Raw genomic sequence first — 25972 nt, forward strand, 5'->3', positions numbered from 1 at the left:
ATTCCACTTCCTGCCTTTTGCAGTAATAAACCACAGACATTAGTATACATCCTGTGAGTCCTTCTAGCCAATCATTAAATGTGGGGTAGTTGTGAGAATCACAAAACAATGCTCTTGAAAATGAAATGTTCTGATATTCAAAATGCATGATGTCCCATCATACTGATAAGGCAAAACAAAACCACTACCATCACTAAATAAGAAAAATACTAAATTTCAACTTACAACGTAGGAGGAAGGCCACTCCACAGGGATTTAATGCCCTCATTTCGAATGATTTTCAAAAAAGCATCCTAAAATTGTAATAGAAAAAAAAGTGGTCAAAATAAACAAAAATGTTTATAGTGATAAACGGTATTTGATTCTTTTAAGCATTTATTTCTAAAATAAAAGCTTCCCAGATTTATATATGCCCATTATTTAAAAAGGAAAAAAAAAAGAATTTTTCTCAACTTCCAGACAGAAATAAAGCATTTCTAAATCACAGTTCCTGCTTACAAAATAAACCTACATTACTCAGCTTGGGATGGTTCTACTTAGGGCTGAGAAGCAATGTTTTTTGAAGATTATTATAAAAAGGAAGTGGAGGGATGGCAGAAAGTTAGAATAACTCTCCTCTCCCATTATGAGATCTGAGAAAACATTATTTAAACCCAATATTTGAAACCTCTGAGGAAGAACTAAAAGCAAGTAGAAGCTAGAGGGAAGCTTACTGTTAAAAGTCAAAGTCCCATGAATGAGGTTTGCACATTTACAGCTTTTTGCCCGTGGGAGCTGCAAGGAACAGTACATTTACTTGTTTGAGATAGCAAACACCAGAGTTTAGGCTCGTAGACTAATCGGAACGTTAGAAGGGAAATCCCAGGAAGAGAGGCTACAGAGGGCATGTTGTTGTTGCCCTTTTAGTCGCTCAGTCACGTCTGACTCTGTGACCCCACGGACTGTTAGCCCTCCAGGCTCCTCTGTCCATGGAATTCTCCAGGCAAGAACACTGGAGTGGCTTGCCATTTTCTTCTCCAGACAAAGGACGTAAGCCCTTGAATTTAGCAACAAAGTCAGCCACAAGATGTGGCTCACAACTCAATTGTGCAGCCCCAGGAGAAGACAACAAAAACAAACCAGACACCCCGTGGATGGCAGACGGGGTGGGAATTTCAGCTGCAGCCCACCACAGTGGTGCCTGAGTATAGTCTGAATCTAGCCAAAGTTAACTGCCTATTAGAACAGAACTGACTCTTGGGAAGAATATAACAGAACCCAGAGTCTTTACAGAGCATTCTTCATAACGATCACTATCCAGTCAAAATTCATGAGACATAAAAAGAAACAAAAGAAAAAGTAGTCATCAGAAACCAGCACTGAGATGATTAAGATGATGCTATCTGCAGACAAGAACTCTAAAACACCTATTATAAACATGTGCAAGGGTTACAAAGATGATGGGTCCATAGTGCATGGACAAATTTGGAATTCAGCAAGGAAATAATTACTGTTAAAACTGCCAAGTGAAAGTTCTGAACCTGAAATGAAAAATTTAAAAAGTGGGCTTAACAGCAGAAAGGAGACAGCAAGGAGTCACTGAAGACAAATCTAAAATTAAATTGGAAGAAGGAAGAGAAAACAAATGAAGAAAAATGCAAGGGATTTCTGTGTGTTGATTTTATATCCTGCAACTTTACTATAATCATTGATTAGTTCTAGTAATTTTCTGGTGGAGTCTTTAGGGTTTTCTATGTAGAGGATCATGTCATCTGCAAATAGTGAGAGTTTTACTTCTTCTTTTCCAATTTGGATTCCTTTTATTTCTTTTTCTGCTCTGATTGCTGTAGCCAAAACTTCCAAAACTATGTTGAATAGTAATGGTGAAAGTGGGCACCCTTGTCTTGTTCCTGACTTTAGAGGAAATGCTTTCAATTTTTCACCATTGAGGATAATGTTTGCTGTGGGTTTGTCATATATAGCTTTTATTATGTTGAGGTATGTTCCTTCTATTCCTGCTTTCTGTAGAGTTTTTATCATAAATGGGTGTTGAATTTTGTCAAAGGCAAAGAGGACACTAATAGATGGAGAAATATACCGTGTTCATGGATTGGAAGAATCAATATAGTGAAAATGAGTATACTACCCAAAGCAATTTATAGATTCAATGCAATCCCTATCAAGCTACTAACAGTATTCTTCACAGAGCTAGAACAAATAATTTCACAATTTGTATGGAAATACAAAAAACCTCGAATAGCCAAAGCGATCTTGAGAAAGAAGAATGGAACTGGAGGAATCAACCTACCTGACTTCAGGCTCTACTACAAAGCCACAGTTATCAAGACAGTATGGTACTGGCACAAAGACAGAAATATTGATCAATGGAACAAAACAGAAAGCCCAGAGATAAATCCACGCACATATGGACAGCTTATCTTTGACAAAGGAGGCAAGAATATACAGTGGATTAAAGACAATCTCTTTAACAAGTGGACCTGGGAAATCTGGTCAACCACTTGTAAAAGAATGAAACTAAAACACTTTCTAACACCATATACAAAAATAAACTCAAAATGGATTAAAGATCTCAACGTAAGACCAGAAACTATAAAACTCCTAGAGGAGAACATAGGCAAAACACTCTCTGACATACATCACAGCAGGATCCTCTATGACCCACCTCCCAAAATATTGGAAATAAAAGCAAAAATAAACAAATGGGACCTAATTAAACTTAAAAGCTTCTGCACATCAAAGGAAACTATTAGCAAGGTGAAAAGACAGCCTTCAGAATGGAAGAAAATAATAGCAAATGAAGCAACTGACAAACAACTAATCTCAAAAATATACAAGCAACTCCTACAGCTCAACTCCAGAAAAATAAATGACCCAATCAAAAAATGGGCCAAAGATCTAAATAGACATTTCTCCAAAGAAGACATACAGATGGCTAACAAACACATGAAAAGATGCTCAACATCACTCCTTATCAGAGAAATGCAAATCAAAACCACTATGAGGTACCATTTCACGCCAGTCAGAATGGCTGCGATCCAAAAGTCTACAAATAATAAATGCTGGAGAGGGTGTGGAGAAAAGGGAACCCTCTTACACTGTTGGTGGGAATGCAAACTAGTACAGCCACTATGGAGAACAGTGTGGAGATTCCTTAAAAAACTGGAAATAGAACTGCCTTATGATCCAGCAATCCCACTGCTTGGCATACACAGTGAGGAAACCAGAAGGGAAAGAGACACGTGTACCCCAATGTTCATCGCAGCACTGTTTATAATAGCCAGGACATGGAAGCAACCTAGATGTCCATCAGCAGATGAATGGATAAGAAAGCTGTGGTACATATACACAATGGATTATTACTCAGCCATTAAAAAGAATACATTTGAATCAGTTCTAATGAGGTGGATGAAACTGGAGCCTATTATACAGAGTGAAGTAAGCCAGAAGGAAAAACATAAATACAGTATACTAACGCATATATATGGAATTTAGAAAGATGGTAACGATAACCCTGTATACGAGACAGCAAAAGAGACACTGATGTATAGAACAGTCTTATGGACTCTGTGGGAGAGGGAGAGGGTGGGAAGATTTGGGAGAATGGCATTGAAACATGTGAAATGTCATGTATGAAACGAGATGCCAGTCCAGGTTCAGTGCACGATGCTGGATGCTTGGGGCTGGTGCGCTGGGACGGCCCAGGGGGATGGTATGGGGAGGGGGGAGGGAGGAGGGTTCAGGATGGGGAGCACGTGTATACCTGAAATTTTTTTAATTTTAAAAATAAAAAAAATAAAATAAAATAAAATAAAATTGTAAAAAAAAATAAATAAATAAAAATTAAAAAAAAAAAAAATAAATGAAGAAAAATGGGATGAAAAGGACATTTTTTTTTTTGGTGTTGGTTCTAGCATGTCTTGTAGGTCTTCATAGAACAGTTCAACTTCAGCTTCTTCAACGTTAGTGGTTGGGGCACAGACTTGGATTACTATGATACTGAATGGTTTGCCCTGGAAACAAACAGATCATTCTGTTGTTTTTGAGATTGCATCCAAGTACTGCATTTCGGACTCTTCTGTTGACTATGATGGCTACTCCATTTCTTCTAAGGGATTCCTGCCCACAGTAGTAGATATAATGGTCATCTGAGTTAAATTCACCCATTCCAGTCCATTTTAGTTCGCTGATTTCTAGAATGTCGACGTTCACTCTTGCCATCTCCTGTTTGACCACTTTCAATTTGCCTTGATTCATGGACCTGACATTCCAGGTTTCTATTTAATTGGAGGCTAATTATTTCACCCTATTGTATTGGTTCATCAACATGAATCTGCCACGGGTTGTACACATGTTCCCCATCCTGTAACCCCCTCCCACCTCTCTCCCCATACCATCCCTCTTGGTCATCCCACTGCACCAGCTCCAAGCATCCTATATCATGCATCAAACCTGGACTGGCGATTCATTTTACATATGATAATATACATGTTTCAATGCCATTCTCCCAAATCATACCACCGTCGCCCTCTCCCACAGAGTCCAACAGGCTGTTCTATACATCTGTGTCTCTTTTGCTGCATCGCATACAGGGTTATCATTACCATCTTTCTAAATTCCATATATATGCGTTAGTATACTGTACTGGTATTTTTCTTTCCTGCTTACTTCACTCTGTATAATAGGCTCCAGTTTCATCCACCTCATTAGAACGAAGGATGATTAAATGAAGACCAACTTCTCAGCAGACACATGAAAGGCCAAAAGACAATGTAATGACACATTTAAGGTGCTAAAAAACAAAGCAAGCCAGAATTCTGTATGCTGCCAAAAAGATGTCAAAAATGCTTTATAAAGACATTTCTATAGAACAAAAACAGAGATTACACTGCCAAAATATCTTCATTATAGAAATGCTGAAAGAATTCTTTAGGATAAAGGGTCATGGTGGCACTAAGTAACTATCATCTTCAGAAAGGCAGGAAGAACAAAAGAGGTGGTAAATATATGGTTACAGGTAAAATATGTACTTCTTTTTAACTATTTCAAAGACATCAGTTCAGTTCAGTTCAGTCGCTCAATCATGTCTGACTCTTTGTGACCCCATGAATCGCAGCATGCCAGGCCTCCCTGTCCATCACCAATTCCCGGAATTTACTCAAACTCATGTTCATAGAGTCAGTGATGCCATCCAGCCATCTCATCCTCTGTCATCCCCTTCTCCTCCTGCCCCCAATCCCTCCCAGCATCAGGGTCTTTTCCAATGAGTCAACTCTTCGCACGAGGTGGCCAAAGTACTGGAGTTTCAGCTTCAGCATCAGTCCTTCCAGTGAACACCCAGGACTGATCTCCTTTAGGATGGACTGGTTGGACCTCCTTGCAGTCCAAGGGACTCTCAAGAGTCTTCTCCAACACCACAGTTCAAAAGCATCAATTCTTCAGTGCTCAGCTTTCTTCATAGTCCAACTCTCACATCCATACATGACCACTGAGAAAACCATAGCCTTGACTAGGCAGACCTTTGTTGGCAAAGTACTGTCTCTGCTTTTGAATATGCTATCTAGGTTGGTCATAACTTTCCTTCCAAGGAGTAAGCATCTTTAAATTTCATGGCTGCAGTCACCATCTGCAGTGATTTTGGAGCCCCCCAAAATGAAGTCTGACACTGTTTCCACTGTTTCCCCATCTATTTCCCATGAAGTGATGGGACCAGATGCCATGATCTTAGTTTTCTGAATGTTGAGCTTTAAGCCAACTTTTTCACTCTCCTCTTTCACTTTCATCAAGAGGCTTTTTAGTTCTTCACTTTCTGCCATAAGACTATTTAAATTGAATTTAAACTGTGAACTATTTAAACTGTGAACTGTGGCATCTGTAAAATACTAGGATGTGCCATCCATGAGGCAGCAGCACAAACAAAGAGGAGGGGGTAAGGGTGCCAGGACATGGGGGCCCGAGATCCACTCTACTTGCGAGTTAGCAAGTCGGCCTGCATGGCATCAAGAGAGCCCAGGTAAAGACGAAACTCTCTGGGGTGAGACATAAAGCTCATCATCACAGCAACAGCAGCAGCCAGAGTACTGGCATTCTGATCGCTGTATCCTGAGCCCCAGTTTCCACAGGTGTGTGAAGAAGGCTGGATGACACCTGAACACACGGTGGATGCACTACAGGGGAGGAAGACGACCTCAGGGGACCAAACCATTTACAACGGGGAATAAGGATGCCTGTATCTTCCAAGGTCATTCACTCCCCAAACAGCCTTGAAAAGATGACCAGGAACAAAGGACAGACAATGCCACGCACATGAGATATGCCCCACATGAAACACTTTTGAAGAACCGTTTGCCTAGAAACAGGAATTGAGGAATCAATATAATGTTATTAAAATTCAAACCAATAACAGGAAAGGAGGAAAAAAAGGAACAATTAGAAAAATATACAAAAACAGATTAATACTCCAACCATATGAAAAATTATATTAAAGGACTAAACTTTCCGATTAAAACTCACTACATCAACAGCCATCTGCATCCTATCTGTGGAGTCTCTAGGGCTTCCCAGGTGGCACTAGCGGTTAAGAATCAACCTGCCAATGCAGGTTCGATCCCTGGGTCCAGAAAATCCCCTGAGTAGGAAATGGCAACCGGCTCCAATATTCTTGCCTGGAGAATCCCATGGACAGAAGAGCCTGGCAGTTCATGGGGTCACAGAGGGTAACAGAACAAGACAGAACTGTATCACCATCTTGGAGTAAAAGAATGGAAAAAGACAGGCTACATAAACACTACTATGAGAAAGCTAAAAGCTGCAAGCTGAAAGGTGGCTATACTACATTCAGATAAAAGACTGCAAGATAATACAGATGTATCAGAAAAACATATCAAGTGAATGTGTATGTTCCTAATAACTGAGGTTCAAAACCCTATGAGGCAAACCAGAGAGAACTAAAAAGGAAAACAGACATATCCTCAATCCTATCTAAAGATTATTATATCCTCTATCAGAGAATAATAGAATAATTTTTAAAAATCTGTAAGACTTCAGCAGATCTAAATAAAACATTAGCCACCCTGACCTAATGGCTTATAGAATGCTATACCCAACAACTGCAGAATACAATATACACTTTAAAGAGCACAAAATAGTCACCAAGACAGATCACACATAGGGCCATTACACAAGACTCAATACATTAAAAAAAATCTGAAAACTTAAGAGTATATTCCTTTGATCAGATCAGAATTAAATTAGAAATCAGGAACAATGACGTATCTAGGAAAATATCGAATTATTGGAAAATTAATAATCCATGGCAAAAGAAATTACAAAGAAAATCACAAAATATTTCAACTGATAATGAAAATACAACATCAAAATCTTTGGAACATATCTAATTTAGTACTTTGAAGGAAATTTAAATGTGGAGTTGAGGAAAGAAAGGCTTAAAATCAATAATTCATGTTTCCACCTAAGAAAGTAAAATGCAATGACCAAAATAAATCCAAAGAATAATTCTGATTTCTGGTTCTGCATGTAAAGAGCTTGAAAGCATCACTTCCATCCTCACAACAAGAAAAAACCTGAACAAACTGAAAAATCAATTCCTCTTAGGATAATCAGAGAATTGAGGTCACTGGTCAAACTGCTACCTTGAACACTGGTAAGTGAGAGTGAAGTCGCTCAGTCCTGTCTGATTCTTTGCGACCCCATGGACTGTAGCCTACCAGGCTCCTCCATCCATGGGATTTTCCAGGCAAGAGTACTGGAGTGGGTTGCCATTTCCTTCTCCTGAGGATATTCCCAACCCAGGGATCGAACCTGGGTCTCCCGCGTTGTAGGCAGATGCTTTACCGTCTGAGCCTGGAGAGACCATCAAATACAGAGACTCACAGCACAGTAGAGCAGAAGCCCGCAGTTAGAACCAGCACCAACAGGAATGCTATGAGCTACAACTGACCAACGGCTGGAAGCTCAGTGTAGACTAACCGGAGAATCAAAACCTCTGAGGCGCTACTCTGAGAGGGCCTTCACGCTTTTATGACTTTTAGCCCTTGAGCCCTACCAGATCCTCACTGGTAAAATCAAAGAGAAACCCCCTCCTGTTTCCAGCAGGGTAAGGGGAAAAGAAACCACTTTTCAAATATGCCCCAAATCTCTATTCTCCTTTTTTTTAAAGGAGAAACACTCAAGGGAAACTATCTTACTATCTGAGGAATCTCCAGGAAAAGACAACAGGTAAGACAACAGCTGGGACAGTGGAGGAAATTTCAGTCTCTACAACACAGCTGTCCAGAAGTAAACAAAGCCCAGCGTCTCGCTGGATAAAACTTCACATTCAAGGTCTGTCTTTTAACCCAATACATCATGCCCAGCTTTCAACAAAAAGAATTACAAAGCATACCAAAAGGCAAAAAATGTAGTCTGAAGAAACAAACCAAACATCAAAATCAGACTCAGATATGGCAGAGATTTTAAAATTACCAGCCTGGGGATTTTCAGTAACAATGATGAGTATGTCAAGGGCGCTTAGTAGTATCAGAGGACTAGTAGTGGAGACCCGACAGTGATAAGGCCGCCTCACCAGAGGCAACGGAAATCACCAGGGCAGTCAGAAATTCCACTCCCACTGCCTTAGTCTGTTAACGCTGCTATAACGAAACACGACAGAGTGGGTAGCTTATGAACAACACTAATTTATTTCTCAGTTCTCAAGGCCGGAAGTCCAAGATCCAGGTCAAATGAGGGCCCTGTTCTGGATTTCACACTTCTCATTGTGTCGTCACAAGGCAGAAGGGCAAGGAAGCTCTGCGGTCTCTCTTCTAAGGGCATTAATCTCATTCATGAGGTCTCTGCCCTCATGACCTAATCAACTCCCAAAGGCTCCAGGTCCTAAAACGACTGCATCAGGCATTAGGATTTCTACAGTGAATTCTGGAGGGAACACACTCAGACCACAGCGTCCCAAAGTGAAAGCCCCGACCCCCACTCCGTGTGTCTGGAGGCTGAGTGAGGAACACGGACTTCCAATTCTGCCAGCCCATTAATAAGGTGGTGCCCTCTTCCTGAGCTGACAGTGTCAAAAGGGCCAACTGGGATATTTAAATGAGATTCAGAGACTCATAATACCCAAAATTTCCTGGTTCCAATATTTAAAAAAATCACTTGTCATTTTAAGAAGCAGGAAGAGGAAATTCCCTGGTGGTCCAGTGGTTAGAAACTGGCGCTCTCACTGCCAGAGTGCCAGGTTCGATCCCCGGTTGGGGAACTAAGACGCTGCAAACCACATGGTGCAGCCAATAAATAAATAAACAGGAAGAAAGATGCCAACCTGAATGAAAGGAGACAATAAACAGACACCGGCAGTGAGACTGACAGGATTATCTGACAAAGGTTCTAGAGCAATCAATATATAAACCACTGACCATCACTTACAAAGATGTCTGAAACAAATGAAACATTAGAACAGCTCAGCAAAGGAATATATACACAAAAACCTATATATCAAAATGGAATTTTACAACTGACACCACGGAAATACAAAGGATCCTAACAGATTAATAACTACATGCCAGTAAAATGGATGACCAGGAAAAAAATGGAAAAATTCCTAAACCAGAAAGAAACAGAAAATATGAATAAATGAATTACCAGAAATGAAATTAAATCAGTAATTTAACAACTTCCAACAGACAAAAGTCCATGACCAGATGGCTTCACAGGTGAATTCTAACAAATACTCAGAGAAGAGTTAATGCTTATCCTTCTGAAACTATTCCAAAAAACTGTACAGGAAGAAAAACTTCCAAACTCATTCTGTGAGGCCAGCATCACCCTGATACCAAAAGCAGGCAAAGATGTCACACACAAAAAGAAAATGGCAGGCCAGTATCACTGATGACACATATGCAAAAATCCTCAACAAAATCTTAGCAAACCAAATTTAATAAGATAAACACTGATCAAAAGGGGTCACACACCAGGATCAAGTGAGATTTATGAAAGAACAGTTCAGTATCAATAAATCAATCAATGACACACCATATTAACAGACTGAAGAATAAAACCATATGAGGAGGACTTCCCTGGTGGCTCAGTGGTAAAGAATCTGCCTGCCAATGCAGGAAACATGAGCTTGATCCCTGATCAGGAAGACCCCACATGCCAAGGAGGAACTAAGCCTGTGCTCTAGAGCCCAAGAGCCACCACTACTGAGCCCGTGAGCTCCAACTACTGAAGCCTGTGCCACCTAAAGCCTGTGCTCCACAAGAGAAGCCCCGTAAAGAGAAGCCCGTGCACCACCAACTACAGAGTAGCCACCACTCCCGGCAACTAGACGGAAAAAAAGCCTGCATAGCAATGAAGCCCCAGCACCGCCAAGAAGAAAATAAAGTTTATAAATAAATATATAAAAATAAAATAATTCAGCTAAAAATAAATCCACATGATCATCTCAATAGGTGCAGAAAAAGCTTTTGACACAATTCAACATTGTTTCATGATAAAAACCCTCAACAAAGTGGGTATATGGTTACAGAGGGAATATACCTCAACACACTAAAAGCCATACATAACAAGCCCACAGCTAACATCATAGTCAACAGTGAAAAGCTGAAAGCATCTCCTCTAAGATCAGGAACAAGACAAGGATACACTTACTCTCATCACTCAACATGGTTTATTCAACATAGTTTTCAAAGTCCTAGCCACAGAAGAGAAGAAAAAAATACAAGGATTCCAAACTGGAAAGGAGGAGGTAAAATTGTCACCATTTACAGATGACATGATATTAAACGCAGTAAATCCTGAACATGCCAGCAGAAAACTAGTAGAGCTCCTCATGAGGTCAATAAAGTTGCAAGATGCTAAATTAATATACAGAAATCTACTGCATTTCTAAACACTAACAACTATCAACAAGGGAAAGGGGTGGCAAAGAGTTGGACACTACTGAGAGACTGAACTGAGCAACTGAATCAAAACAATATGGTACTGGCAGGAAACAGACACAGATCAACAGAATAGACAACTCAATGAACCCACAATTATATAAGCAATTAATCTATGATAAAAGGGGCAAGAATACACAGTGTGGGAAAGACTGCCCCTTTAATAAACAGTGTTGGGAAAACTGCACAGCTACACGTAGAAGGATCAAACTGGACTACTCTCTCACATCAGGTACAAAAATAAATTCAAAATAGATTAAAGGCTTATATCTAAGACGTGAAACCAAAAAACTTACAGAAGAAAGCATAGGCAGTAAACCAGAGCTCCACAACAAAAGAAGTCACGGCAATGAGAAGCCTGAGCACCACAACTACAGTAGCCCCCGTACAAGCTCGCTGCAACCAGAGAAAGCCCTCGTGCAGCAACAAAGACCCAGCACCCACAAAAATAAATGTTAAATTTCAAAAACATTTTATATGGAAAGACAAAGGAACTTTAGAAATAGCTAAAACAACTTTCAAAAAGAAAAATAAGAATAAAGTAGAAGGAATCAGTTTACCTGATTTCAGGACTTACTCTACAGCTACACTAATTAAGACTGTGTGGTACTGATATAGGTAATAGATAAATGTTACAGGATAAACAACCTAGAAATAGATCCACACAATATGCCCAAGTGATTTCTGACAAAGTGCAAAAGCATCTTAATGGAGGAATGATACCTTTTCAACAAATCCAAGTGGACAACCATTGGGTAAAATAAACAAAAAAGAACAAACTTCAACCTCAAATCTATATATTATATAAGAATGACTCAAAATGGATCAAGGACTTTAAAAATAGGAGAAAATCTTCAGATCTAAGAGTAAATAAAGAATTCTTAGATTTGACACCAGAAGCATGATCTATAAAGTAAAAACTAATTGGACTTCATCAAAATTAAAAATTTTTACACCATGAAAGACCTTGCTTAAGAGGATAAAGGGGGAAGGTAAAGAGTGGGAAAAAAAATTTAGTAATTTAGTAACTACATATTCAACAAAGGACCAGTATCTAGATAATACAAGGAGTACTCAAAACTTAACAGTAAAAATATAAACAGTTCAATTAGAAGATGGGCAAATGACATGAAAAGTCATTTCACTGCAAAGGATAAACCGATGGCTAATAAACATATGAACAGATTTTCAACATCAGTAGCCACTACAGAAAATGTAAATTAAAACCACAATAAGGTATTATTACACACTTATCAGAACTGCTAAAATGAAAATAGTAACACCACCAAATACTAGTGAGGATGTGGAGAAGTTAGGACAGTCATACATGGCCACAGGAATGTAAAATGATACTATCAGTCTACTAAACAGGCTGGCAGTTTCTTAAACCATAAGCAGGCAACTACCATATGACCCAGAAACTCATGGATATTTACTCCAGAGAAATGAAAACTTACAATGATATTATGATTAAGAAAATATATACATTTTGGTCTTAATCCATGGTTCCTGGCACACAGCTCCAAAATTCCTATAATTTCCTAATTGACATAGAACAAAGGTTAAAAACAGTATGAACTTAACAGAAGCAGAAGATATGAAGAAGAGGTGGCAAGAATTCACAGAAGAACTATACAAAAAACATCTTAATGACCTGGATAACCATAATGGTGTGGTCACTCACCTAGAGCCAGACACACTGGAGTGTGAAGCCAAGTGGGCTTTAGGAGGCATTACTATAAACAAAGCTAGTGGAGGTGAAGGATTTCCAGCTGACCTCCTTCAAATCCTAAAAGATGATTCTGTTCAAGTACTGCATTCAATATGCCAGCAAATTCAGAAAACTCAGCAGTAGCCATAGGACTGCAAAAGGTCAGTTTTCATTCCAATCCCATTAAAGAACAATGCCAAAGAATGTTCCAACTACCACACAACTGAGCTCATTTTAAATGTTAGCAAGGTAATGCTCAAAATTCTTCAAGCTAGGCTTCAAAAGTATGTGAACCAAGAACTTCCAGATGTACAAGTTGGATTAAAAAAGGCAGAGGAAGCAGAAATCAAACTGCCAACATCCTTTGGATCATAGAAAAAGCAAGGGAATTTCTGAAAAAAACATCTACTTCTGCTTTATTACTATGCCAAAGCCTTTGACTGTGTGGATCACAACAAACTGTGGAAAATTCTTAAAGAGATGGGAACACCAGACCACCTGACCTGCTTCCTGAGAAATCTGGAGGTCAAGAAGCAACAGTTAGAACTGGACATGGAACAACAGACTGGTTCCAAATCGGGAAAGAAGTACGTCCACACTATGTATTTTCACCCTGCATATTTAACTTATATGCAGAGTACATCATGAGAAGTGTCAGCCTGGATGAAGCACACGCTGGAATCAAAATTGCCAGGAGAAATATCAATAACCTCAGATATACAGATGACACCACCCTTATGGCAGAAAACAAAGAACTAAAGAGCCTCTTGATGAAAGTGAAAGAAGAGAGTGAAAAGTTGGCTTAAAACTCAACATTCAGAAAACTAAGATCACTTCATGGCAAATAGATGGGAAACCGTGGAAAAAGTGACAGATTTTATTTTTTAGGCTCCAAAATCACTGCAGATGGTGACTGCAGCCATGAAATTAAAAGACGCTTGCTCCTTGGAAGAAAAGCTATGACCAACCTAGACAGCGTATTAAAAAGCAGAAACATCACTTTGCTGACAAAGGTCAGTATAGTCAAAGCTATGGTTTTTCCATAGTCATCTACAGATGTCAGAGTTCGACCATAAAGAAGTCTAAGTGCCGAAGAATTGATGCTTTTGAGCTATGGTGTTGGAGAAGACTCTTGAGAGTCCTTTGGACAGCAAGGAGATCAAACCAGTCAATCCTAAAGGAAGTCACCTCAATATTCATTGAAAGGACTGATGTTGAAGCTCTAATAGTTTGGCCACCTGATGCAAGGAGCCAACTCACTGGAAAAGACCATGATGCTGGAAAAGATTGAGGGCAAGAGAAGGTGGCAATAGAGGATCAGACGGTTGGATGGCATCGACTCAAAGGACATGAGTTTGAGCAAACTCAGGGAGATGGTGAAGGACAGGGGAGCCTGGTGTTCTACAGCACTTGGTGTTGCAAAGTCAGACATGACTGAGTGAGTGAACAATGACGAGTGATGCCTCCATTCAAATCTCTGAAGAAAGGCATCTGGATGCTTCCAGGCTGGTGAGCATAGGGAGGTGCTGGGAGAATGACAGGCCTGGAGAGGACATAGAAGCTCTATGCCTCCCCTAAGTCCTGCCCTGTGCACCTCTCCTATCTAGCTGTTCCTGAGTTGTGTCCCTTCATAATAAACGAGTAATCTCTTAAGTAAAATTCCTTCCTGAGTTCTGCAAGCTATTCTAGCAAATTACTGAACCCAAGGAAAGGATCGTGGGAACTTCCGTCTTTTGACTTGCAGCCGGTCAGTCAGAAGCATGGGTGACAACCTGGCCTTGAGGGTGGCATCTGAAATGGGAACATCCCCATGGGAGCTAACAACTAACTCCAGGTAGATGGTGTCAGAATGGAGTTAAACTGCAGAACACTACCGGTCTGAACTAGAGGACTGCTTGGTAGAGGGGAAAATACCACTAATCTGTTCAGAAGAATTCTGAGTGTTCAGAGAGAAAAACAGTGAGTAGTTTTTTCTTATATGTTGACACCAAAACCTGTGAATGAACATATCCAGCAGTTTTATTCAGAGCCAAAAATTGGAAACCACTTGAAACAAACTATGGCATATCCATACCATGTAATACTAGTGAGTAATAAAAAGGAGCAAACTATTGATACATTAAACAACTTGAATGAATCTTCAGACAATTAAAATAAGTCAGAAGTACCAATCCCAAAATGTCCTGTTACAATTCCATTTATAGAACATTCTTAAGATGACAAAATTATGTAAACGGGGAACAGGCTAGTGGTTGGTAGGAGTTAAGAAGTGGGTGTGACTACAGAATGGAAACAGGAAGGATCCCTGGGTGGTAGAATTGTTCTGTATCTTCACTGTATCAATGTCAACATCCTGATGGTCATATTGTACTCATCCTGTTGCATGTAACCAACTGGGAGAAACTGGCAGAGGGTACACAGGGTCTGTCTCTGAATATTTTTCTTAAAATTATGATCTACAAGCATTTCAAAATTTTAAAAGCCTACTCCTTTTCCCCCATATATAAGAAAGCATAAACAGATGAACATAAAGTTAACAAAGAATTAAAAGTAAAAAAAGTCCTTCTCCTCTTTTGCTTCAATGTCTACCTTTTAACTGTGTGCTAACTACATGATGGACTCTTTACTGTCTTGCAACTGTTGAGTCTTTCATATAGAAGAATAAACATAAGAATAAAAAACATGCTGTGATTATAAATAATGTAATCTCTTTACCAATGTTCCCTGGAAATGTCCTGGCTTCTTATACCATGCTTTGTTGCCTTCCTCTTCACAGACACACAGATGATCCATAAGTCCATTACTATATAGAAAACATTTTCCTAACAAAGAAGATTACAATGGTCAACACTTATTTCACACAAGTGTATTATTTTTACAGATGATCAAAATAAAAATACAAGGAGCAGGATGAACAAGACACAATTTTGTCTTCACCTTTTAGGATGAAACAATCTGATTTGTTTAATGACAGCACTGGGCTCTAAACTCACAGTGGTGAAAAGCAATTGAATAAATTACTGGATTCTGTTTGCAGGACTATAGTCAAAAAATGTACACAGAAAAAAATTCTCTTCAGTTATCTGAGGGAATGGAGAGAAAAGATACGAGGAAAACCTCTTTTTGAAAAGACAGTATGGGTGTGCATCTTCTCTATCTGATCAGAAGAAAAGTCTGTGGTGTGTAAGGGAAATTCTGACCAAAATATATTATGAAACAATGCATATCTGAATCTTAAAAGAGCTCATTACAAGGAAAAAATTATATTAACTATATGAGGTGATGGATCCTGGCTAAACTTATTGTGGTAATCATTTTTCAATATATACATACATGAAATCATTATACTGTATTCCTAAAACTAACACTATGTTCTGTATCAATTACATCTCAACTGAAAAAGTCGATTATGAAAAAATGTTTTTCATAATCTCAACCCATGCAAATAAAGCTATGCTTTGTCCCTTTCTCTGTATTTTTACTTCTTAATCTAGACACTGGCCAGCTCCTTCCCAATTGACTACAACTTTGTCTAATAATGATTCCTTCCCATTATTGGATTCATTCTTGCTCCCATAACTGTCTTCTCCATTTGACCGTATATAATTCTATCAGTTTCATAATACACTGGTCTATCTTTAATATATAGGAAACTACTCTGTTTTTCATCCTTTCCTACAATCCACCTATTCTTTCATCCACCTGAATACCTGTTGTTCATTCTGTCTCCCTGATACACATTCAACAGAGTGGCATTTATGTATGAGCTTTTTTACAGGCTGTTTTCTGCTATTTAAACACGTTCGAAATGACATTTTTATAAAAACCGCAAAATATGGATCAAGGAATTGTTATTTTGCCTATCTAATAAAAACATATAACTACTCTTCTCAAAGTCCACATAAGTTCTAATGTCCAGCAATTAACCAAGCTGCTTGATAAAATACTGAATTTCCTATTACTATTCAAGCGACAATTAGATGCCTATTGGAGGAATACTGTAGGATGGGCACAGCTCTTGGACTAAAGTAGGAAGCTAGATTCAAGGTCCCTTATAAGTAAAATTCTGTTCTTACTTGTGAGGCATATACTGAAATACAAAACTGTCCTCTCCATTTGTTAGTAGGTTCATGAAAGTGTTATATGTGTTATACATATGCACGTATACACACAGCCTGTTGACCCTTGAACAACATGAGTCTGCACTGTGAGGGTCTACTTATACAGATTGTTTTCAATAGTAAATGCCACAGTGTTACACGATCTGCAGTTGGCTGAACCCAAGGATAAGGAACTGCAAAAACAGAGGAATTATGGACACTGAGGGCCAACTGTAAATTATAGGCAGATTTTCAGCTACACCAACGGTGGGCAACCTTAACCTCCTCATTCTTCAAGGGTCAACTGTACTTGTTTTCTGCCTAGACTTCATCAGGTATAACTAAGAAATGAGGAAAATGTTTCCGCATGAGGACAAAGGCATCAGTTTTCAAAAACTGGCAAAAAGAGAACATTGTTTTCTTAAAAAAATGAATGCAGTGACATTTAAAAACCTAACATAACATTTTCAGGATAAGCTGAACACATACCTTTGGGGAATGGGTTGTTTTGGGCTTGGAGTCGAATTTTAACAACATCAAAGGGTGTCACTATGAAGATACATAAAATTTCAATTAACAAGTGATATCTGTAATTTGTATAGATGTTTGTCCAAAGAAAATACACATGATACCTATATAATGGTTAAAACTATTTATCATAAAGTGGTTTTAAGTGTTAACATTCTAATTTTTTGCATTTGAATTTTGTTTAAAGAGGAACAATGAGAAAATGTTGTTACTTCTTTCACAAGTACTAAACTCTCATTTTGGAGAAGGCAATGGCACCCCACTCCAGTACTCCTCCCTGGAAAATCCCATGGATGGAGAAGCCTGGTAGGCTACAGTCCATGGGGTCACTAAGAGTCGGACACGACTGAGCGACTTCACTTTCACTTTTCACTTTCATGCATTGGAGAAGGAAATGGCAACCCACTCCAGTGTTCTTGCCTGGAGAATCCCAGGGACGGAGGAGCCTAGTGGGCTGCCGTCTATGGGGTCGCAGAGTTGAACACGACTTAAGCGACTTAGCAGCAGCAGCAAACTCTCATTTATACTATTTCTATGGCTATAATTCCATTAACATTAAAGCTAAAATACTGGTATTTCTAAGAAAATATGTTATCTAAGATAAAAGTGAATGTTCCAAAAGACCACTTAAATATCTGAAGATAACTATGTATTAGAAGTAATCAATAATCAAATAATATGTCTCCCTATATTAAAATCTCCCTCTGTTAAATTCATCTGTATCAAATAAAAACCACAGGTATCGAAAATTTGAGTAAGCTATCCATAACTCATTCTTGCTACCATATTGTGTTACTCTATATGGGAAAAGTGCAGCAAAGGAAAATGGGCATTATGATCTGAAGTAAAATCAGATCAGATCAGATCAGTCGCTCAGTCGTGTCCGACTCTTTGCGACCCCATGAATCGCAGCACGCCAGGCCTCCCTGTCCATCACCAACTTCCGGAGTTCACTCAGACTCACGTCCATCGAGTCAGTGATGCTATCCAGCCATCTCATCCTCGGTCGTCCCCTTCTCCTCCTGCCCCCATTTCCCTCCCAGCATCAGAGTCTTTTCCAATGAGTCAACTCTTCGCATGACGTGGTCAAAGTACTGGAGTTTCAGCTTTAGCATCATTCCTTCCAAAGAAATCCCAGGGCTGATCTCCTTCAGTATGGACTGCTAAAACAATTAGTTTACATTTGTTCTAACCATCTTGGGCTTCCTGGTGGCTCAGGCAGTAACGAATCTGCCTGCAAGGTAGGAGACCTGGGTTCAACCCCGGGCTCAGGAAGATCCCATGGAAAAGAAAATGGCAACCCCCTCCAATATTCCTGCCTGGAGAATTCCATGGACAGAGAAGCCTGGTGGACTACATTCCACGGGATCGCAAAGAGTCAGACGCAACTGAGAGACAATACCTGCTATCTTACTTAAATGAACCAGCCAACTCATTCAAATGTTAAACTGTCACCTACTGTGTCATTTGGCTGTGTCTATAAGAAATTCATTTAAAGACAGAGAAATGTAGTCCAGAGAAATTTAAGCAATTCACTAAAAGCAAAGTAAATGATAATCTGAGTTTGTTGCTACTGTAAGTTACCCAACGTCTATGTTTTTCATTATGCTAATATTTAACCCCATATTTTTACTATTTTAAAAAGGATAATCGTCATAAAAGTTTTGACAGAGACCTCCAAGAACTTCAGATCTGAGCCCCTAAATTTAGAGAGGAAAAATTAAGTTCAAAAAGAATAAAGACAATCCCAAAGTACATTCATCCTGAGAACAGCAAAGCAAAGACTAAAATTCTAGTCTCTCGATTCTCTGTCCAGGGCTCTTTCCCGTTATCATGATGAAGCATGAATGATAATATTATCAGTATTTCAGAGTAAAACTCAAGTGGGATCAATAATTCATTCAGATACATAATCTACATCCTAACATTATTTTACCCATCAGTGATGTCAGTATAGCTCCAGTGCAAGAGGCGAACATTTGCTGAAGCGGCGTCACTGTGATAACTGCTGGTCCCTCTGATTCAGGATCCATATCCTTTAACTAACAGCAGCAAAATCTGTTAAAGAAAAGCAAGATGTAAAATGAAAGTGTAACAGAAGATGCCCGCAAAACTAACTGCTAAAAGTTAAATAAACTATAAAAACTAAAACCAATATTCCTATCAAAGCACATGTTGTTGACCAGCAGAAGTATACACATAAGTTCCATACGCAAAAGCACTACACAACTGTCATTAATAGAACGTGTTCTCGGATGTTCCAAAAGTGGTAACTTCAGCTAAGCTATGTGAGCAGCATCACATTTGCAAGACAAATCAATAGAGCATTAAGAAAACACTCCGGCCATGGAACAGAATGAAAGCAGCTGACCAATAAGACTCAAAATCAGAATTCGGCCTCATAAGAACCACTCAGATACTTGAATCTAGTCGAGTTATCAGCAAATACAGCACTATTTTTATTGCACTGCAAACACTGCTGCAAAAGTACAAAATAAATCAAAAGCATAAGCTTCATAAAAAGCATTATTTTAGAAATAAGATAGTGAGAAAAGCAATATATACTCTTTTGAAAAACTCAACACAAAAGAGTATAAAAATCACTTATAAACTTATTAAAAGAATAACTACTGGCAACATATAGTATCATCTTTCCAAAGGTCTATGTACACAAAAACGCAAATATGGAGGCAGATTACATCTAACTGAATATGTACGAACATTCAAGTATCTATACATGCATCTTGTTTGAAAGACAAAATAGATTAACACCATTCATAGCTTTTAGTAGCCAACTTTGATGCTTAAAAATATAGATATGTTAATAAATACAGATTGACATTATCATTTTTAATGCTTACATGGTTTTCAATTATATTTATGTAGTCAGCCTCTTAGATATTCAGGTTATTGCCAATTTATTAATTCTTTAATTTCATGAACTCTCATATAAATATATTTATACATACATCTTACTGTAGTGTCTTTACAATTACTATAGGAGAAAAAGTAAGACTGCTGGGCTAAACTAAAAACCTGAGAAAAATTACCACTGCTTTCCAGAAAGACTGGACCAATTTATATTTCTATGGTAATATATGAGTTACTGTTAGCTCATAAATTCACCAACACTCTCCCATACTACATATCATTTATTTTTTCTGACCCATTTGAAAGTAGACTGCATACATCATACCCCGTTCATCCTACACACCTCAGAATATTTTCATATAATTGAGGTCCAATTACCAAATTCAGGAAACTTAATGCTGACAGTATTCTAAAGTTCATTTTCCAATTTTGTCAATTATCCCAATTACAACCTTTATAAAAATGAATGCTTCTATTGTTTCTTTAGGCTTTTATTATTTACCTACCTGATTTAAGTCTTTTCCTCAACTCTATGTTCCAATATTTTATTGTTTGTAACATCAGTATCTGAAAATCTGTAGTGAAAAAAGAAAGAAACTGTCTTATCTTTTCACACAGGAAACGGATAGCAAACCTAAAGGAAAGGAGTATATAAAAAAGCTTTAAAACATAAATCAACTAATATTTATTAACTATTATTTATGAAATATTTTATTAAGTACTTTGCAGAATATGAAGAGCACTCCAGAAATATTACCTTAGAGTTATGAAAGCATTATCACACAAAAATCTTCATATTATCCCAGCAAATATACTCTACTTTAAAAACAGACAATTCTAAACCTGCACATACTGATCCGTCTTAGTATCAATAGGAGTTGAACAACCAGATTTTGTGACGCTTGGAGGAAATTCAGACTAAGGTAACATGGTAAAGGTTGCCACAATACAGGAGAAGGTAACCCTCTGGTCTACAGGACTAAGGTCTTAGCTTCTTTGAGTGAAAGTACGGTGGGAAAAAGGTGGCAGGGAGGTGCACTGTTCTAGAATAAAGGAATCCACTCAAATGCATCCTGGTTTAAAGAAGAGAACTTTAAAAAGCCAGTTTGAAAGTAACTAAAGAAATCTGAATATGGATTGGATATCAGATATTTCAAAAATATTCTTGATTTTGTTTGGTGAGATAATGTTATTGTATGTACATAAGAGGTCTTTTGGAATGATTTTGTTCGCTGCCTACTGTACAATATTATGGACTTCTATCTATAGTTCTATTTGTCAAATTTCCTCTTCTTCAACAAACAATGCCAAGAAACAGAGGAAAACAACAGAAAGGGAAAGACTAGAGATCTCTTCAAGAAAATCAGAAATATAAAGGAACATTTCATCCAAAGATGGGCACAATAAAAGGCAGAAATGGTAAAGACCTAATAGAAGCAGATCAAGAAGAGAGGTACAGAAGAACTGTACAAAAAAGGTCTCAATAACCCAGATAACCACGATGGTGTGATCACTCACCCAGAGCCAGACATTGTAGAGTGTGAAGTCAAGTGGGCCTCAGGAAGTAATGCTATCAATAAGGCTAGTGGAGGTGATGGAATTCCAGCAAAGCTATTTAAAATCCTAGATGATGCTATCAAAGTGCTGCACTCAGTATGTCAGCAAAGTTGGAAAACACAGCAGTGGCCATACGACTGGAAAAGGTTGATCCTCATCCCAATTCCCAAGAAGGGTAGCACTAAAGAATGTTCAAACCACTGGACAATTACACGCATCTCCCATGCTATTAAGGTTATGCTCAAAATCCTCAAAGCTAGACTAGCATCACGTGAACTGAAAACTTCCAGGCATAAAAGCTGATTTAGAAAAGGTAGAGGAACCAGAGACCAAATTGCCAACATTTTCTGGATCACAGAGAAAAGAAAGGGAATTCCAGAAAAACATCTACCTCTGTTTCACTGACTATGCTAAAGTCTTTGACTGTGTGGATCATAACAAACTGTGGAAAGCTCTTAAAGAGATGGGAATACAAGACCATCATATCTGTCTCCTGAGAAACCTGCATGTGGGTCAAGATGCAACAGTTAGAACTCTGTATGGAACAACTGACTGGTTCAGGATTGAGAAAGGAGTACAACAAGGCTGTTGTTTGTCATCCTGTTTATTTAACTTATACGCAGAGCACATCATGAGAAATGCCAGGCTGGGTGAGTTACAAGCTGGAATCAAGATTACCAGAAATATCAACAACCTCAGACATGCGGATGATACCACTCTAATGAGAGAAACCAAAGAAGAACTTAAGAACCTCTTCATAAGGGTGAAAGAGGAGAGTGAAAAAGCCAGCTTACAACTAAATATTGGAAAAAAAAAAAACCTAAGATCATGGCATCTGGTTCAATCACTTCATGGTAAATAGAAGGGGAAAAGGTGGAAGCAGTGACAGATTTCCTCTTCTTGGGCTCTAAAATCACTGCAGATGGTGACTGCAGCTGTGAAATTAGAACACAACTGCTTCTTGGCAGAAAAACTATAACAAACCTGTGTTAAAAAGCAAAGACATCACTTTGCAGACAAAGGTCCATATAGTCAAAGCTATGGTCTTTCCAATAGTTACATATGGTTGTAAAAACTGGACCATAAAGAAGGCAGAGCATTGAAGAATGGATGCTTTTGAACTGTGGTACTGGAGAAGACTCTTGCGAGTCCCTTGGACAGCAAGGTCAAACCAGTCAATCCTAAAGAAAATCAACCCTGAATATTCACTGGAAGGAATGATGCTGAAGCTCCAATACTTTGGCCATCTGATGAGAAGAGCCGACTCATTGGAAAAGACCCTGATGCTAGGAAAGACTGAGGGCAGGAGAAGAGGGAGACAGAGGATGAGATAGTTGAATGGACGATGGACTGACTCAGTGGATGGACCCAGTGGACATGAGTTTAAATAAACTCCTGGAGATAGTGAAGGACAGGGAAGCCTGGCATGCTGCAGTCCATGGGCTTGCAAAGTTAGACATGACTAAGCGACTGAAGAAGAAGTATCAAGTGACAACCTTGGGATTTTGATTTCATCTGCTTGATGATTAGTCACGCTCAGTGTCTTTTCACATACTGTTGGTCATTTGTACCTCATCTTTGAAAAATGTCTATTAAGGTCTTCTATCCATTTTTAAATCAAATTATTTGTTTTTTAAGCTGTAGGTGCTTCACAAATATTTTGGATACTGCTGCTGCTGCTGCTAAGTCACTTCAGTCGTGTCCAACTCTGTGCGACCCCATAGACGGCAGCCCACGAGGCTCCCCCGTCCCTGAGATTCTCCAGGCAAGAACACTGGAGTGGGTTGCCATTGCCTTCTCCAATGCAGGAAAGTGAAAAGTGAAAGCGAAGTCGCTGAATCTTGTCCGACTCTTAGCGACCCCATGGACTGCAGCCCACCAGGCTCCTCCATCCATGGGATTTTCCAGGCAAGAGTACTGGAGTGGGGTGCCATTGGATACTAGACCCTTAATAGATACATTGTTTGTAAATATTTTTCTCCCATTCTATAGACTGTCCTTTTACCAGTTTGCTGCCTTTGGTGTATAGAAACTTTTCAGTTTAATATACTTTCATTTTTATTGTTGTTTCTCGTGTCACATCCAAGAAATCACAGCCAAGATAAATGCTACGAAGCTGCTATCCTGTTTTCTTCCAGGAGTTTTTATATTTGGGGCCTCATGCTTAAATCTTAATCCATTCTGAGTTGATTTTGTATATGGTATAAGGAAAAGGTCAAAGTTCTAAATGTAGCCAAATTTATTGATCTTTTCCTTTATAGATAACTTTTTTGTGCTTTCTTTAAACAATCTTTCCCTACTCAAATGTCCAAAACATATTCATCTATATTTCTCCCTAAAAGTTTTAAACTTTTGCTATCACCAAATTTTAAGTCCTTAATCCATGACTGAGTGACTAAACTTTCACCTTCAATCCATGCAGAAGTATTTTAATAGCATGTGAAGCAGTGATCCAATTTCACTTTTTTCCATGTTAAAACAGATAACCACTTTACCCAGCTCCAAACATTAAATCCCTCTGGGACTTCCCCGGTCGTCCAGTGGTTAAGACTTTGTCTTCCAATGCAGGGGGTACAGGTTCAATCCCTGGTCAGGAAGCAAGGATCCCCTAGGCCTCAGGGCCAAAACACGGAAAGATAAAAGCAATATTGTAACAGACTCCAAAAAGACTTTAAAAGTGGTCCATGTCAAAAAAAAATATATTAAAAAAAATATTAAATCCTTCCTTTCTCCTTTAAACTGACATACTACTTGGTCAAAACTAAGTTTCATTTCAGTATGGAATTGCTTCCGGTCTCTCTATTCTATTTGCCAACTTATCCATCCTTAAACTGTAGCACACTGTATTATTATTATGTTCTAACAAGTCCTCATGTTTGGTAGAGTAAGTCTACCCTCTCTGTACCTCTTCTTCACAAGTGTCATGGTTACTCCTGGCCCTATGGTCCCTTCACAGAAGTTTAAAAACCATCTTACCATGTTCCTTGAAAAACCTCTTTGGGATTTTGACTCAAATTGAATTGAATCTACAGATAAAACTGGTGAGGATTTTAACCATGAATACAGTCTATTCTTTCATTTCAGTTCAGTTTAGTCGCTCATTCGTGTCCGACTCTTTGCAACCCCATGAACTGCAGCACGCCAGGCTTCCCTGTCCATCACCAACTCCCAGAGCCTACTCAAACTCATGTCCATCCAGTCTGATGCCATCCAACCATCTCATCCTTTGTTGTCCCCTTATCTTCCCACCTTCAATCTTTCTCAGCATCAGGGTCTTTTCCAATGAGTCAGTTCTTCCCATCAGGTGGCCAAAGTGTTGGAGCTTCACTTTCAGCATCAGTCCTTCCAATGAATATTCAGGACTGATTTCCTTCAGGATTAACTGGTTTGATCTCCTTGCAGTTCCAAGGACTCTCAAGGGTTTTCTCCAACACCACAGATCAAAACCATCAGTTTTTCGGCACTCAGCTTTCTTCATAGTCCAACTCTCACATCCATACACAACTACTGGAAAAACCACAGCTTTGACTAGACAGACCTTTGTTTCATTTACTCCGATCTTAATGTTGTTCTGAGAAGATTTAAAATTTGTCCTACAGAGATATTGCATATTGTGGCAGATCTAGTTCTAGGTACCTGATAATCTCTACTACTAACATAAAACAGTGTCTTCCTTTTAATCACATGTTCTCTGTGCAGTCAGGCTTCCCAGATAGCTCAGTTGGTAAAGAACCTGCCTTCAAGGCAGGAGACCCCAGTTCGATTCCTGGGTTGGGAAGATCTGCTGGAGAAGGGATAGGCTACCCACTCCAGTATTCTTGGGCTTCCCTTGTGGCTCAGCTGGTAAAGAATCTGCCTGCAATGCAGGAGACCTGGGTTCGATCCCTGGGTTGCGAAGACCCCCCTGGAGAAGGGAAAGGCTACCCACTCCAGTATTCTGGCCTGGAGAATTCCATGGACTGTAGTCCATGGGGTCGTAAAGAGTGGGACATGACTGAGCGACTCTCCCTTGCTCTGTGCAGTTAGAACATGCAACTGATTTTTTTTATCTATTAAGCATGTATCCAGCCAATCTTGCTAAAAAAAAAAAAAAATCCTCTATTATTTTTAACTGTTGACTTATAGACTCTCGCTGAGTTTTTTATGTAAATGTGTATGCTATGCTGTGTTCAGTGGCTCAGTCATGTCTGACTCTTTGCAACTCCATAGACTATACATTGGTTCCTCTGTCAATGGAATTGTCCAGGCAAGAATACTGG

General features: G+C 38.9%; 1 protein-coding gene across 4 annotated transcripts in view; it reads right to left on the bottom strand.

Moving 5' to 3' along the window:
• Positions 1 to 25972, bottom strand: part of LOC113891614 (solute carrier family 25 member 40) — an 84757-nt gene that overhangs the window by 15800 nt on the left and 42985 nt on the right. For 2 of the 4 annotated variants that reach the window (XM_027539908.1, XM_027539905.1), the window contains exons 2-6: positions 20663 to 20731; positions 19222 to 19343; positions 17247 to 17306; positions 15373 to 15479; positions 226 to 293 (exon numbers count right to left, since the gene is read on the bottom strand). In XM_027539908.1, the coding sequence (XP_027395709.1) occupies positions 226 to 293; positions 15373 to 15479; positions 17247 to 17306; positions 19222 to 19318 (332 nt within the window). In that variant the 5' untranslated portion in view covers positions 19319 to 19343; positions 20663 to 20731. Of the gene's footprint in view, positions 1 to 225; positions 294 to 15372; positions 15480 to 17246; positions 17307 to 19221; positions 19344 to 20662; positions 20791 to 24208; positions 24825 to 25972 lie in introns of those variants that run through there. The other 2 variants (XM_027539906.1, XM_027539907.1) reach the window with 2 other exon arrangements.

Source organism: Bos indicus x Bos taurus, chromosome 4 (assembly GCF_003369695.1).
Source record: "Bos indicus x Bos taurus breed Angus x Brahman F1 hybrid chromosome 4, Bos_hybrid_MaternalHap_v2.0, whole genome shotgun sequence".
Classification (NCBI taxonomy): domain Eukaryota; kingdom Metazoa; phylum Chordata; class Mammalia; order Artiodactyla; family Bovidae; genus Bos; species Bos indicus x Bos taurus.